This window comes from Brachyistius frenatus, unplaced genomic scaffold (assembly GCF_029030835.1).
Source record: "Brachyistius frenatus isolate BFR_SWC_R1_liver_20210118 unplaced genomic scaffold, ASM2903083v1 Contig_265, whole genome shotgun sequence".
In the NCBI taxonomy this organism is placed as follows: domain Eukaryota; kingdom Metazoa; phylum Chordata; class Actinopteri; family Embiotocidae; genus Brachyistius; species Brachyistius frenatus.
Genome location: NW_027210864.1, coordinates 263,058 through 276,867, shown reverse-complemented (window position 1 = coordinate 276,867; position 13,810 = coordinate 263,058). Strand labels below are relative to the sequence as shown.

Sequence of the window (13,810 nt, the reverse complement as noted above, 5' to 3'; positions counted from 1 at the left end):
TACAGCCTCTTAAAATGTTTGTACTTTTGAACAGTGATATATAGAGAATATAGAGATAGATATAGACGCGATGTACTTTCATCCTGTAATACAGAAGCTTTTATGCTTTTTAACTATTCTTATATTTATTTAGGAAATAAATCAGTCAAACGCGCGCTGCAGATATTTTCCCGCTGAAGGCCGACTGATCATCTGTATTATATTATTCATGGTTTATTCATAGTGACTTGTTCAGTCAGGAGTTGTGGTACCTTTACAGTGTGCATGGTTACACTGCTCCTCCTCTCCTGATTCAACACGTTCAAAACTTTATTTTCATCGAATCACATCACTCATCACTCTCTCCTCTTCCTCTTCCTCTTCCTCTTTTCTTCTCCTCTCTTCTTATTACTGCTAAAACACACACACACACACACACACACACACACACACACACACACACACACACACACACACACACACACACACACACACACACACACACACACACACACACACACACACACACACACACACACACACACACACACACGCCTCCTTGTTATCTGTGGCTTGTGGTGCTGCCAGTCAGGAATGTAGGTCTTAGTTTAGTGGAGCAAGCAGCAACAGGTCTGACCTCCTGAATGCGAGTTTTTGGATGGTACTGCACCGGTAGCTTTAAACAAAAGACAAACACACAATCTTTGTTTCATAGAAAGCAGCAGCGTTGAAGAAATTGTTCTGGATCCACTCGGTGGTCTCAGAGGCGTCCTGCTCAATCAAGTTCACACTGGTAGGATTTAGTCGGTCAGGTAGCCTGGAGCAGCTCTTTGCAATGGAAGCGATGCACTTGCTGGACAACTGGACAAAGGTAATGAATATATAAGTTACATTTAGAAATAGTTTAAAACTCATCAGAGAAACAGCATGAAACCTGAAAGGGAAAACTGTTTCTTCTGGCTCAGACGAGAGCTTTTCGCTTGCAGAAAAGCGTTTTGCAGATGGAGTTTTTAAAACATTTATTTTTATTTTCTGGCTGTTTTGTGATTTACTGTTTGAGGCTTGCTGGAGGCTGACTCCGCTGAATATCATTTCACGGGTCTGTCAGGAGAGCAAATATGATGATATTGCAGCAATGTTTTGTTATCCTGCGGGCAGAGTACATCAGAACCGTATTTTCCACCCCTGCTGCACAACATTTTAGGCATACAAACGACTCCGGGTACGCTCGGATTCCCTGTGATTGGGATAATTATGTGTTTTCTAACCTTTCCCGTGCGGTTTTCTGTGCTTCCTCACAACCACAGGCTTCTCACATCTCACATAATGACTGCAGAAGTGTTGTCTCACATGCACTCACACTTCTACCGACTGTGGCTACTTAACACATATACTAATATAGACACTTATAGCCATTTGTTCTGTGCTGACTTGATGGAAATACCCCAAACTGATTGAGTAAGGACAGAAGCGTTGGTTGGATTTGTGCACAGTGTTTGTGTGTGTTTTCATAGAGACTGTGAAATGAGAGCAGCCAAAGACTACCAAGAGATTTAAATGTGTGTGTCTGTGTTTCTTCCCCAAAACACTGTCTACCATCTGTTGTGTATTTGTGTGTGTGTGTGTGTGTGTGTGTGTGTGTGTGTGTGTGTGTGTGTGTGTGTGTGTGTGTGTGTGTGTGTGTGTGTGTGTGCATGCTGACAGCATGAATCACACTTTGACGCATTAAGTCGAGTGAAGAAGGGGAAGCCCACCAAATATGGTTTGACTTTCTTGGATTATTGTGAACAAAGTGTGCGTTTGGGATGTTTTGAAAGAGTTTCCACTTCATTCAGATGTCAGAGGACGACCACAAGGAGACAAAATACACAAGAATCTGATCTGTGTTGTGCTTCGGAAATGAGGTCACCTGCGACTTATAATCCTCATTTTCTCACTGATGTCATTTCCTCTTTCAGGACCTTCATGCATCTCAGGGAGCCGTGGACACCTCAGTGGACATGGACCGCCTGAACAGGAACATGCCTGAGTGTGGACGGCAGACTCACCAGGTGTTGCGGGTGAGTGTGTGCTTTTGTGTGTGTGTGTGCGTGTGTGTGTGCGTGTGTGTGTGTGTGTGTGTTTGTGAGTGTGTGTGTGTTTGTGAGTGTCTGGAGAAGGAGACAACAGAGGAGGAAAAAAGTCAGCCAAAGGATTCAGATCAGGACTTCATTGTTCAAAACTTGGCAGCCTTCACAGAAAAAGCTTGTCATATGTCATCAGTGTACCACTTCTGTTACATGTTTCCAGTTCACACACACACACACACACACACACACACACACACACACACACACACACACACACACACACACACACACACACACACACACACACACACACACACACACACACACACACACACACACACACACACAGTAAGCGCTCTCTTCTTCTGATAAGTGTATCCATTGAAGTTAAATGTCACCACATTGCCCGCTCTGACACATTTCTGGCTGTCCACGCATGAAAAATAGAGTTGAAGGCCAACATGTCACCGTGTGAAGAGGCAGCAGGTCGAGTCAGAAGCAGAGCAGCTGGACGCGTCCTCACGGCATATGTCAGTGAGTTGTAAAGCGGAAATCTCCAACCAGAGCCAGTAATTAGACCAACCCGGAGATTGGATGTCTGTCTGTCCCCCCGCTGGGTCTGACAATCCTATCAGGCATTAAGCTGTGTGTGTATGTGTGTGTTTGTGTTGTGTGTGTGTTTATGTGTGTGTTCTGTTTTTTTTTCCTGTGCATGCATGCATGCGAGTTAGAAGGAGCAAGAAATGGAAGATAAAACAAGTTGAGATTAAACTTGAATGTTTCCTGCAGGGGAGTTGGGATGCTGCCGCAGATACTCAAAAGAAAACAGGAATTTAAATAAGTATCACAAATTTGGAGGAATTTATGTGTAGGTTGACTCCATTTTAGAAGAGGCTTTGGAAATATGATTGAAAATTAAACTCTAAATGTTTACCATGGACAGAAAATGATTTCCCATTGCTGCCTACCAAAACAATCAGCAATCTGACACATAATGTTTGTATATGTGAGAAAAAAAACCTGGCAGTTCATGAATGAAAATGAACCTGTTTTAAACAGTTGGACTGCTGTCTTCACATACTGTATCTGACGAAGCAAAAGCACATGTCTCAGAGATTATCACCTTATCTTAAAGGATAAATCTGATTTATTTCAACTTGGCATATTTGACTGAGCAGTCAGCTCTCCATATGGCCAATAAAAGCTGTTACAACAAGTAAAATTTGATTTTATCTGCAGGATATCTCGTTTGCTACAACCTCCTTATCGAAAACGAGCATTTAGTAGAACGCTATCTGTAGCTTCACACATGTAAACAAACCAGCGGGGCAGCTTGTTGTCCTAAATATTCAAATCTCTCCAACGGTGGAGGAGAGTGCAACGTTAGCTTGACCCACGGCTCTACAATCGCCACATTAATGGGAAGTTTTCCTTTAAAATTAAATAACCAAACTTTGGTGGTCTTAAAAGTCAAATTTTTAGATCTACAAATCGAACATCAGCAAAACTAAATGCATAAACAACCCTGCGCGGCTTAAAAAAGAAGGAACAAGGAAAGCAAATGAAAAATATGTCCAACCAGCAGACCCACAGAATTTGTATTTGATTATGTGTGCACATCCGATATGTGTCCAAGCACAATATTTCTGTATGTGTTGGCATTTTTTTATGGAGCTCCTGCCAGTGTCAGACCTCGAACAAATGTAATTGAAAAAACATTTAATAGAAAATGTTTTTCATATCTGCTGTCCCACACATTTTATTTTATTATCCATGTTGTTCACTCTACTGGAGGCTCTGTGATTGTGTGAGGTTTTGTTCCAGCGATAAGTTCATATTTGTGTTATTTTTCAACTCATCTGCCATTTTATTTTCCTGTCTTTTGTATAGACTTTAATTCTTCACTTTTTAAGAAGCAAATGGAGAGTTTTGTTCAGAAACATCTTCAAATCTCATTTATTAAAGAAAATAAATATGTTAAACAAAGAGAAGTAAACAAAGAAATGACGCACGGCATTAGAGAGGCCAAAGGAAATGAACAATATACAAATAAGTGTCTGTCAGCACAGAATTTGCACCTATCAAAAATAATACATTTGAATTTACAGTGATAAATATGTAATCTGTATCCTGCATGGATATGTGCATTAGAGTGCATTCCAGTCCTCCTCTGCATGTGCAGCCTGTGTGCAGAGGGAGCAGGCCGTTGCTGAGTGCACCACGTGGGAGCAGCAGCACACAGCAGATAAACCAGCAGGAATCCTGCAGCGTCGGCTCCACCGGCACCTCCCCTAGTCGTCCCAGCTCTCCCAGCGCCTCCCAAGCAAGCCCAGTCTCTATCTCAGCAATCCTCTTAGGCCTCCTGACCCCACTCCACCGACAGACCACCACAATCACATAATCCTATTAGGACCCACGCGGCTAGCTAACCAGCAGAGGGGCCGGCCGAGTCAATGATCGCGTCCAGGTTTGTAAATAAAACACAGCGGTTGGATAAAAAGACGCAGTCCCAGCAGGTTTTTAAAATGCAAATCCATGCCAGTGAATGACTCCACGGCCATCAGAGTTCATTTAACACCTCAGCTGGCACACGGCCTCATCAGCTCTGTAGAAACAACTCCAGTCATTGTCTGTCAACACTAAAAGACACAGAAGTGGAAAATCTTTTGCTGTGATGTGAGAGCACTTTGCTGTTTTGTGACTCGTGGAGTCCAGACACAGTACTGTAAAACTCAGATTTTCTACTGATGCATCATTTACAAAAGGATCCACTTTGTCTGATCTTTAAATTTGCTGTGTCATCCCCTCTTTCACACATGCACCACTCCACATGAAATCAACACGACTAGTTCACTCAGTAGTGAGCAGTTAAAAGAGACTTTGGACATCACTTTAATGTGGCAGGGAGAGCACTTTATATACTGCCGGGTGGGCTAATCTATAATAAAACAGCATAATTTAGTAGTTGATTTATATTTCATATTAATAACTGCAAATCTGCAAAACATTGAACTTCAGGTTTAGATTAAATGTAGTGCACAAAGTACAACATTTGCCTTCTTATTTCCATAACAAGGAAATACTTTAGTAAACTACATCTAAATAAGTATGGGTAAATGCACTAAGTTACTCATATTCACCCACTAGAATAACAGGATGAAATAAACCAGGTTGTCCTTTAACCTTTTGGTTTGCATAATTCCATAAGTGTTCTTTCATAGTTTGGATATCTTAAGTTTTGTTCAAAAAAGTAAAAAACAAAGAAAAACCTTTGAATCTGAATATTTTATAATAATAGTCTGACAGGTACTCTTTTTAACATCAAGTCATGAACAGACATCGTGTTTCCCTTTAAAGAGTCACAAGTTTAAAAAGTTTGGGAAACAGTAAGTTCAACATCATTGGCCTTTTTCATGAAGGCTGTTTTATGTCAAAAGCACAGATGTAAATAACAAAATGAATGACATTGATTCCATTTTGCTGCCTTAGCTGCAGTGTCCTGCTGTTGTGCATTTTTAATATCAGACGTTACTAAACAGGAAAACTCATTTATCCCATGACGTCAAACACAACACAACATTTCACTGCAGGCCAGTCAGAGCTCAGTGCTCGGTGGTGGGAGTAACTCAACAATAAGAAGATTACTAAAATGCAGAAATGACTCTATGTTCAGGCCTCGCTGCCCTGGAAAGTGCTCATCACAAGTTAGCTCGCTGAGCGCCCTTTAGGGGCTTCGTGTTTCTTAATTGCGGAGTGCTGTTGCTATGGCGACGTACCCGCCCTCCTTCCCCTCCCCCTCCTCCTCCTCCTCCTCCTCCTCCTCCTCCTCTCACTGTGCCCTGAGTACATGGTGGTGCTTTAGGCAGAGCTACGAGAAGAAAGACCCACACACACACACACACGCACACACACACACACACACACACACACACACACACACACACACACACACACACACACACACACACACACACACACACACACACACACACACACACACACACACACACACACACACACACACACACACACACACACTCCCTTCAGTCTGTAAACAGCCTCCCGTAGAGTGGAGACACCTCTTCCTCTCAGACTGGAGGCGGAACTGCTTCCGTGGCTCTGATGCATTAGTGAAGCTGTAAAACTCCACAGAAAGCAGAGCATCGTGTCTCCTCTGTGACTCCCACTGCGATGCTACGTATTCACTATTATTGTGTCACGCACAACCAACTAGTCCAGCTAATGGACAGGAAATGAGCTTCTGTTCGGTCCCATTCACAACACAGCCATCTTACATACAGACGTAGCTGTTCAAGTCGAGACAGAGGATGTGAATGAATGAATGTGAATTATGTTATAACTTCCGTTTATAATCGTTGTTTGGAACCAAAACATTTAAACAACTAAAATGCAGTTTGTTCTGAGTTGCATTGGAAAAGTGACAATAACTACAATCTAATAGTGATAATAACAGTTTGCATATGAGCATTGACTGTATATAAATGGGGAGGTAGCTTCTGGGTCTGAAAAATGAGGCCAGTGCAGAAGAGCCTTAAGATGTAATACCACCAGGTGCCACTAGAGGTTGGCTCAAAAAGTCTCCGACTCCATAGACTCCCATTCAACTAGTCTCATAAATTTCTCAGTCAATAAAATTTCTCCATGAGTTATTTCAGTGTCGTCAGCTCAAACCGCTCCTTCTTATTAGTTTTCTGGCCGTCCATCTGAAAATAATCCGTCATTAATTGTAAAATAAGCTTCAAAAAGCCGTCTTTTGGTGGGCGTGTCTGTTTGATTGACAGGCCTCTGGTGCATTCAGGTTACGGCTATCGGTGGGCGGGACGTGGTATCGCTGTGTTTCCAATCAGATAGAGTCAGATCCCCCAAGCGGGACAAGAAGTGACCATATTTGGACAAGCTGGGGCGCTTGCTCCCCCCCAGCTTGTCCAAATATGGTCACTTCCTGCTCCAAACCGCTCTGAACTAGCAACATGACGCCGACCAAAATCCAAACTCTCGTCTTCATACCGGCCGTTCACAAACTAACGGGTGACGTCACTGCTGGTTGACGCTATGTAATGAACTGTGTTCCACACAAGTCGACCAAAATCTTCTTCTGTAATACTGACCATACAACATAACATTTTCTCTGACAAAAAGAAAAGGCTTACACAAACATAATACACAAGTACCGATATCTGACTCTCTCTACAGAGCACCCCGCTGGACCTGATCGAGACCGGAAAGGGGCTGAAGTTCCAAGCAGAGCGCCCCCACCTGGTCAGCCTGGGCAGCGGGAGGCTGAGCACCGCCATCACCCTGCTGCCCCTCCCTGAGGGTGAGACTTTAACATCGACACAGCACACCAGGCCTCATGTGAAACCTGAGGCCTGCGTATACATACTGTGTTTGGACAGCAGGATATGTACAAATAAAACATACATTTCTTGTTTCTTCATCAGTTCTTTGCATTGAATTGATGAGGTAGTTTAGTCAAATTAATCTTTAATTAAACACGTTGAAAAATACGGTACGGAGAAAGAAGCCACATCATATCATGTGAGTTGTACTGGAGTCAGACGCTGCAGAGACGACAATACTGCTACTTGGCTAACTAGTCTAGTCGTCTTTTATCTGGACTATGATGCAATATTTTGCTGTTGTATTATTCATGTTATACAAACTTCATTCCTGATCATAAAAAGACATTTTCTAATCCCAGAAAAGAGTCAAATGTGAGAGAGTTATTATTAAATACCACCATCTGGCTTCCACTAGTCACTTCAGTCACTACAATTTGTTTTTTATCAGTTTTATATAAAATGTCGACCCTTTTTTTCTTCCCTAATATTCAACATTTGATTGTAAAATATTTTTTTCTAGTAAAATAAGTCGTTATTAGCCTACAGTGTTTTACCTTCGTAGCATTGTTCAGGTAATCTAGTGCTGAAACATGCTACAGGAACAGTCAAAGATATGGTAGTTAAACACAATACTCTACATTCTGTAGTGAAGTTTGTAATGAACAAAAAGTGGCTGGTGTCTATAATGGAATCATTTAAAGTAGTTTACATATTATACATATAAGAAGCTGGAGTACCTGGAGAGAACCCACATAGGCACAGGGAGAACATGCAGACTCCACACAGAAAGGCCTGGGCCTGGATTTGATCCTGGAATCTTTTAGCTGTGAGGCAACAATGCTAACCATTGCTCCACTGTGCCGCCCACTAAGTTTCCCAACAATGAAAAATCTAAATGTCAGCTCTATTCGCTTTATTTTTTTTACTTAATTGTCTAAATATCTAGACTTACTGCTACTGCAACGAATTATCGTTATAATAGACCTGCCAACAAATATTCCAGGGTCCGTACCTGATTCAACTAATGAATATAATAAAGTTTAATTATAAACAACTCATGTAGGATTACTTTTAGTCTGCCATTTAAGCAGTTTTAAAAGATCGCAGTAACCATCAGTACTGATCGACTTCACATTATATGCTGTATATACAGGATATTATCTCTGCATGGTATTAAATTCAGACCACACTTACTGCATCAGATTTGAGTAATACTTCTTCCTCTCTTTAGGCCGTACCACTCTGGGCCACGGTCCCATGGACATCAGCATCCAGGGCCCCGGGGTGGCAGCCCAGCACTGCTTCATAGAGAACAGGTCGGGGGTCATCACACTGCACCCCTGTGGGAACCTTTGTTCTGTTGACGGTCTGCAGTTGAAACAGCCCACCCGCCTGTCACAAGGTAGGAATCAGCTCCGTCCCAGGAAACACTCTGCTGCTTCAGATGCTTTCTGTTTTTGAGTAGAGCTCATCTTCTTCATGAAGAAGAAATGTTACGGGAAACCAAAGGATCCACAGTTTCTCTTTAAGCTGTAAATTCTTCATCCTGCTGATGCGCATGATTCCAGTTATTGTAAGCCGAAGATCGATCCCTGCCTGGTCAATGAAAGTGCAGCGTAAGAGGCAGCAGGTCCATTCAATAAAATGCACTGCCTGTGCTTTTAAATAGGCATTGATTGAAGAGAAGCCTGAGGTTCCTGTGTTAAGGAGTTAACAGAGTGAGCTGTGCTGTGTGCAGGCATGTAGATATTGAAGAAACCGGGGGAGAGATGAATTGATTTTCAATCTGCTGCAGCCGTGGTGGAGCTTAGATTGGACTCAGTGGAGAATTTCTCAAACATTACCTCCGGGCATTGGCATTTTAATGGTAAAGGGTTGTTCGAATAGAAAGCAAGTGTGGAAGCTGAGGACAAAGATTGACTGGACTCCTCCACGAGCTCATCTGTCGACCAACAACACAGGATTATTTTCAGATGGACGGCCAGAAAACGAATAAGAAGGAGCGACTTTAGCTAGAAAAACCGAGATACCTCGTGGAGAAATTTTATTGACTGAGAATTTTATGAGACTAGTTGAATGGGAGTCTATGGAGCCGGAGGCTTTTTGGAGCCAACCTCTAGTGGCACTCGGTGGTATTGCAGCTTAAAGTGGTTCTGCATCGTCCTCATTTTTCAGACCTGGAAGCTACGTCCACTTTTATATGCAGTGTATAATATATATATATATATATATATATATATATATATATATATATATATAATGTGACCAATCTCTGAGGTTAGAGGCCAACAAGCAATTTAGAAAATCTTACAAACGGACCAGACGACAAACATGAAGTAGAATATATACGTTACATTAATTCCTTCCAGATCTACTGGAACAAAACTTGACCTGCTCCATCTTTTACAACATGTCAGAGCTGAAGGACAAATGTGATGCTGCATGTGATACTTTCACACTTTCAGTATCTGCAGGAAATAAGAGCATCACTCACGTCCTGTACTTCAGTACAGTTTTGATGTATTTGAACTTTACTTGAGTATTTCTATTTCATTTTTAGGGCCCGAGCACCGATGGTGCGATAGCTCTATTGTTCTTCAAGGAATTATTATTCCACGTTATCATTATTCTCCGTAAACAACTGAATTTTTTTGGAGGCTTTATCATATTCAAAAACTCATGAACGCGTCTCTCCCTGCGTGGCCTAATGGCTCACTAGTGCCCCCTAAAGAGATGCCCCGGCGGCTACATTTACCTACATGTATGAAATTCGGTGGACATGTGTATCACACTGAGATGTACAAAAAAGTTCCAATGCACCATTACGTCAACTCAACATGAAGTCTGCCATTTTTAATTTAGTTGCCATTTTTGGCGATTCACACATGTTGTACTTTAACAAACTCCTCCTACAGATTTTGTCGGACCAACTTGAAATTTAGTCTGTGCACTCTTAACATGTTTGGAATTAAAAATTATCAAAATAATTTTTTTTCGTCAATCGGTGTGCTTGTGGCATGTCGTCCAAAAAGTGACCTAAAAAGTACTTTTGCTATAGTATGACTTATTTTTTATCATTTGGATGACATGATATAGTATGATTTTTTTTTTAAAGTCATGGCAAAGGAGGGGTTTGAGCCACAAACATTCTTGCTGCAAGGCAACAGTACTAACCACTGCACCACCAATCTTCTCAGGAGATGGGCTGCATTGTGGCAAATCTTTGGTTCACTGCAACCTATAACTCCACCATCCACAAATATTCATTCAAATGTGACCAAAATTTCCACAGACATTCTTTAGATAGTAGATATACATGTTTTCAAGGGGGTCTGCAGTGATATTAAATATCTTCCTGTTATGTGTAGTGTATGCCAAAGATTTTCAATTTCTCCAAACGTTTCAACTTCACTAAAAGTTGAATCACCATCAACAGACCAAGGTAGAATCTGAACCAATAATAGCAACCTTGGTGAAGTAGAATCTTTTACCTGTTGAGTTAACCAGACTGCTGGTTGAGTCACTGGAAAGCTCTGAGTGAACTCTGTGAAACTCTTTCTCCACCGTGACTTTTTCTTCAGTGCTGAAGATAGTACAGTGGTCTACGACACTGCTTTAGCACTGGAAACAACTTAATGGGGATATGGGTTAAAGTCCCGCCCAAGGTAATCCACACACTTCACGGAGGGTGATTCCCCTAAGGGTAAGCTGTTCAGGTTTGTGTTGTAAATGCAGACATACTAATATCAAACCAAAGCACAACAAAAGCTCAAATAACAACAAATAAACAGTGTGGCTAAATCTTCTTTTGATTTTGGTCCGAACTACCACAAACTTTATCCTTCAAAATCCCATTAATACATTTTAATGCTATAGTATAACTTTTTTTTTTTTTAATCATATTTCGGACAACATGCTATATATATATATATATATATATATGGAAACTTTGTTTCCATAATTTGGACAACATGACCCAGTGGTGCAGTGGTTAGAGCAGATGCCTCAAGTGGGGATCGAACCCAGTTACTTCTCATTGAGGCAACTGCTCAGAAGTTGCCAGTCAGTTCAGAAAAAGGTCTTACTCTAAAAAGTGATAAAAAAAAAGTCATACTATAGCATTTTATCCAAAAAGTGATAAAAAAAAGACAGCATGTGACCCAAAAGTAATTTTTGTATATAGTATATATTATATATTATATAGTATAACCAGGGCGATGCAGCTAAGTTTGATGTTTTGCCGTGACACAGGAAGTTGATGTTTAAGGTCAAACGATGCTCCAAACCTCACGAAACTTTGCAAGTGTTTTTTTTTTTTTAAAGAAGAATAAGAAACTCGATCGAGAAAAAAATGAAAACTGCAAGCGAGAATATGCGGACCCTCGCGTGCTGCACGTTGGGGAGCCGGCGGCCCCGACCTGCTGGATCCCTGACATGCAGCGTGCGAGGGCCCGCATGTCACTGCTTGCAGTTTTAATTTCTATTTCTATTTTGTATCGTATTGTTTTCTCTGCTACATTTATTTCACTGCCGGAAACATAATTTACTTTGGAGATAAAGACTTTCATTTCAATATAAAACATTTGATCAGTTTACAGAATACGCCTTCTACATTAAAATATCCAACTTTATATTTGTTTTGGTTCCACCTAGACAACATTGGGATTCTGCTTTCATGTTAATGAATGATTAATAATAGTCCACAAATATAATATTGATAAATATAAAAACTCTAAACAGAGGATGCTGAATGGAAACTTGTATTTGTAAATAAGAATTTTTCATTTTATCACTTTAAAACAATTCCTCCTCCACTGGTAATTATAATGTTTTATTTTTTGAGAAAAATATCTCCACACCTGAATGTGCATCAGGTGCTGAGCTGCTGCTGAACCAGTGTAGATATCTTACTATTGGATTCATCAGGATTTGGATGATGACTTTAATAATCACCTTTGTTTTGAACTCCAATCCTCTGGACAAATATGAAAAAAATCTCCAGCAATTAAGTCTACGGTACATCTTCGTATCTTCACACTTAACCAAGAATTTTTTTTTTAATAACTGACTGACAGCCAGAACTTTAATATTAATTCCATCATAGTTGAAGATGGAACAAAACTTTTCTCCATTATACCATGTTTTCTTCTTCCTAAACTGTTCAGGACTGTAAAATGTAATCAAACACCTGGAAACAAAAGAAAAAGTTAGAGGGAGACAGATGTTTGATCTGTGTATTTGTCTGGTATGCAGTCCTACTTTGTGATTTAGACTCACAAACAGGTGTATTTTGCATGATTGCATTCCACTGTAATCTTCCTCAATTTGCCACTGAAGCAAATTAGAGGAAGTAAAACTGTAAAGTGTGGGACTCTTTCATGTCAGTCATTCATGCAGTTTTACCTCAGTACAGTGTGTTATGAGAGGGGTTAAAGCGACGCAACTCATCGTTACTCACAGGATGTGAACTTCCCTCTGCGCTGCTGTGTAATCTCACACTGTGGTGCTCTTTCTGAGAAAATGAAATGAAATGAAAAATGCTGAAAGTGCAAATATTCTTTAAAATGCTCAACAGAGTCCAGCACGACTTTGTGATGTATGAAGAACGTGTGTGTGTCCCTGTGTGTGTTGGTATTTTAACCTGGACTCTAGCAAAGTAACCTGAGTGGGGACACAGGGCTATTTATACTGCCCCCTCTACAACAGACCGAACCTGCCTCAGCCCCAGAGAGGGTTTCAGGTTGAAAAGAGGAGGGTAAAGCAGAGTTCACTGTCCGGGCCCTGGGGGAGTAACATACAGTGGGAAGAGATGAAGTGTGAAAGGATTCGTTCAGGTACTTCGGTATCTCCTCCTTCTGTGTTAATGCTGCTGAGACAGATCAAATTTTAAAGCAGGAAGCAGATCAGACTTTATTGGTTACTTACCACTCCCATGAGTCATGCATTACGCAACACTTAAATATCCACTACAAGACAGGAGAAGTACTGTAAATGACCAGAGGATGCATCAGAGCCTCTGACTAGACACTCCCGTGTGGAATTTAATGCCATCTGTTTTGGCTTCACCTTTCACTTGGTAGTAAACAAAGTCTACATCCTGCGATTGGCTTGTCAGTCAATACAAAATCAAGCAGCAACAAGTTGGTGTTGTTGCAGAATGAAAACACACTCAACAAGGGGTTTGGAGGTAATCCTCTCGGATTTACAAAATAAATGAGAAGAGGCAATGGAGGGAAATCCCGACAATGAGAGGGCATGTAAAAACTAAGCCAGTTTGTTCAAAGCGCGATGAGCTGCTATTTGAAATGGATGAAGGTCGGTCGGCTTGATTCAACCAATCTGCACCAACATCAGCAGGACAAGATTAAACATCTCTGTAAACATGACTGGTAGATTATA

General features: G+C 41.0%; 1 protein-coding gene across 3 annotated transcripts in view; it reads left to right on the top strand.

Moving 5' to 3' along the window:
* Positions 1-632: 632 nt before the first annotated feature.
* The window catches only part of phldb1b (pleckstrin homology-like domain, family B, member 1b), an 88,291-nt gene continuing 75,113 nt past the window's right edge, over positions 633-13,810 (top strand). Inside the window, exons 1-4 of one of the 3 annotated variants that reach the window (XM_069721464.1) lie at positions 633-850; positions 1,938-2,039; positions 7,263-7,386; positions 8,643-8,813. In XM_069721464.1, coding sequence (XP_069577565.1) covers positions 815-850; positions 1,938-2,039; positions 7,263-7,386; positions 8,643-8,813 — 433 coding nt within the window. In that variant the 5' untranslated portion in view covers positions 633-814. The remainder of the gene's footprint in view (positions 851-1,937; positions 2,040-7,262; positions 7,387-8,642; positions 8,814-13,810) is intronic. The other 2 variants (XM_069721468.1, XM_069721469.1) reach the window with 2 other exon arrangements.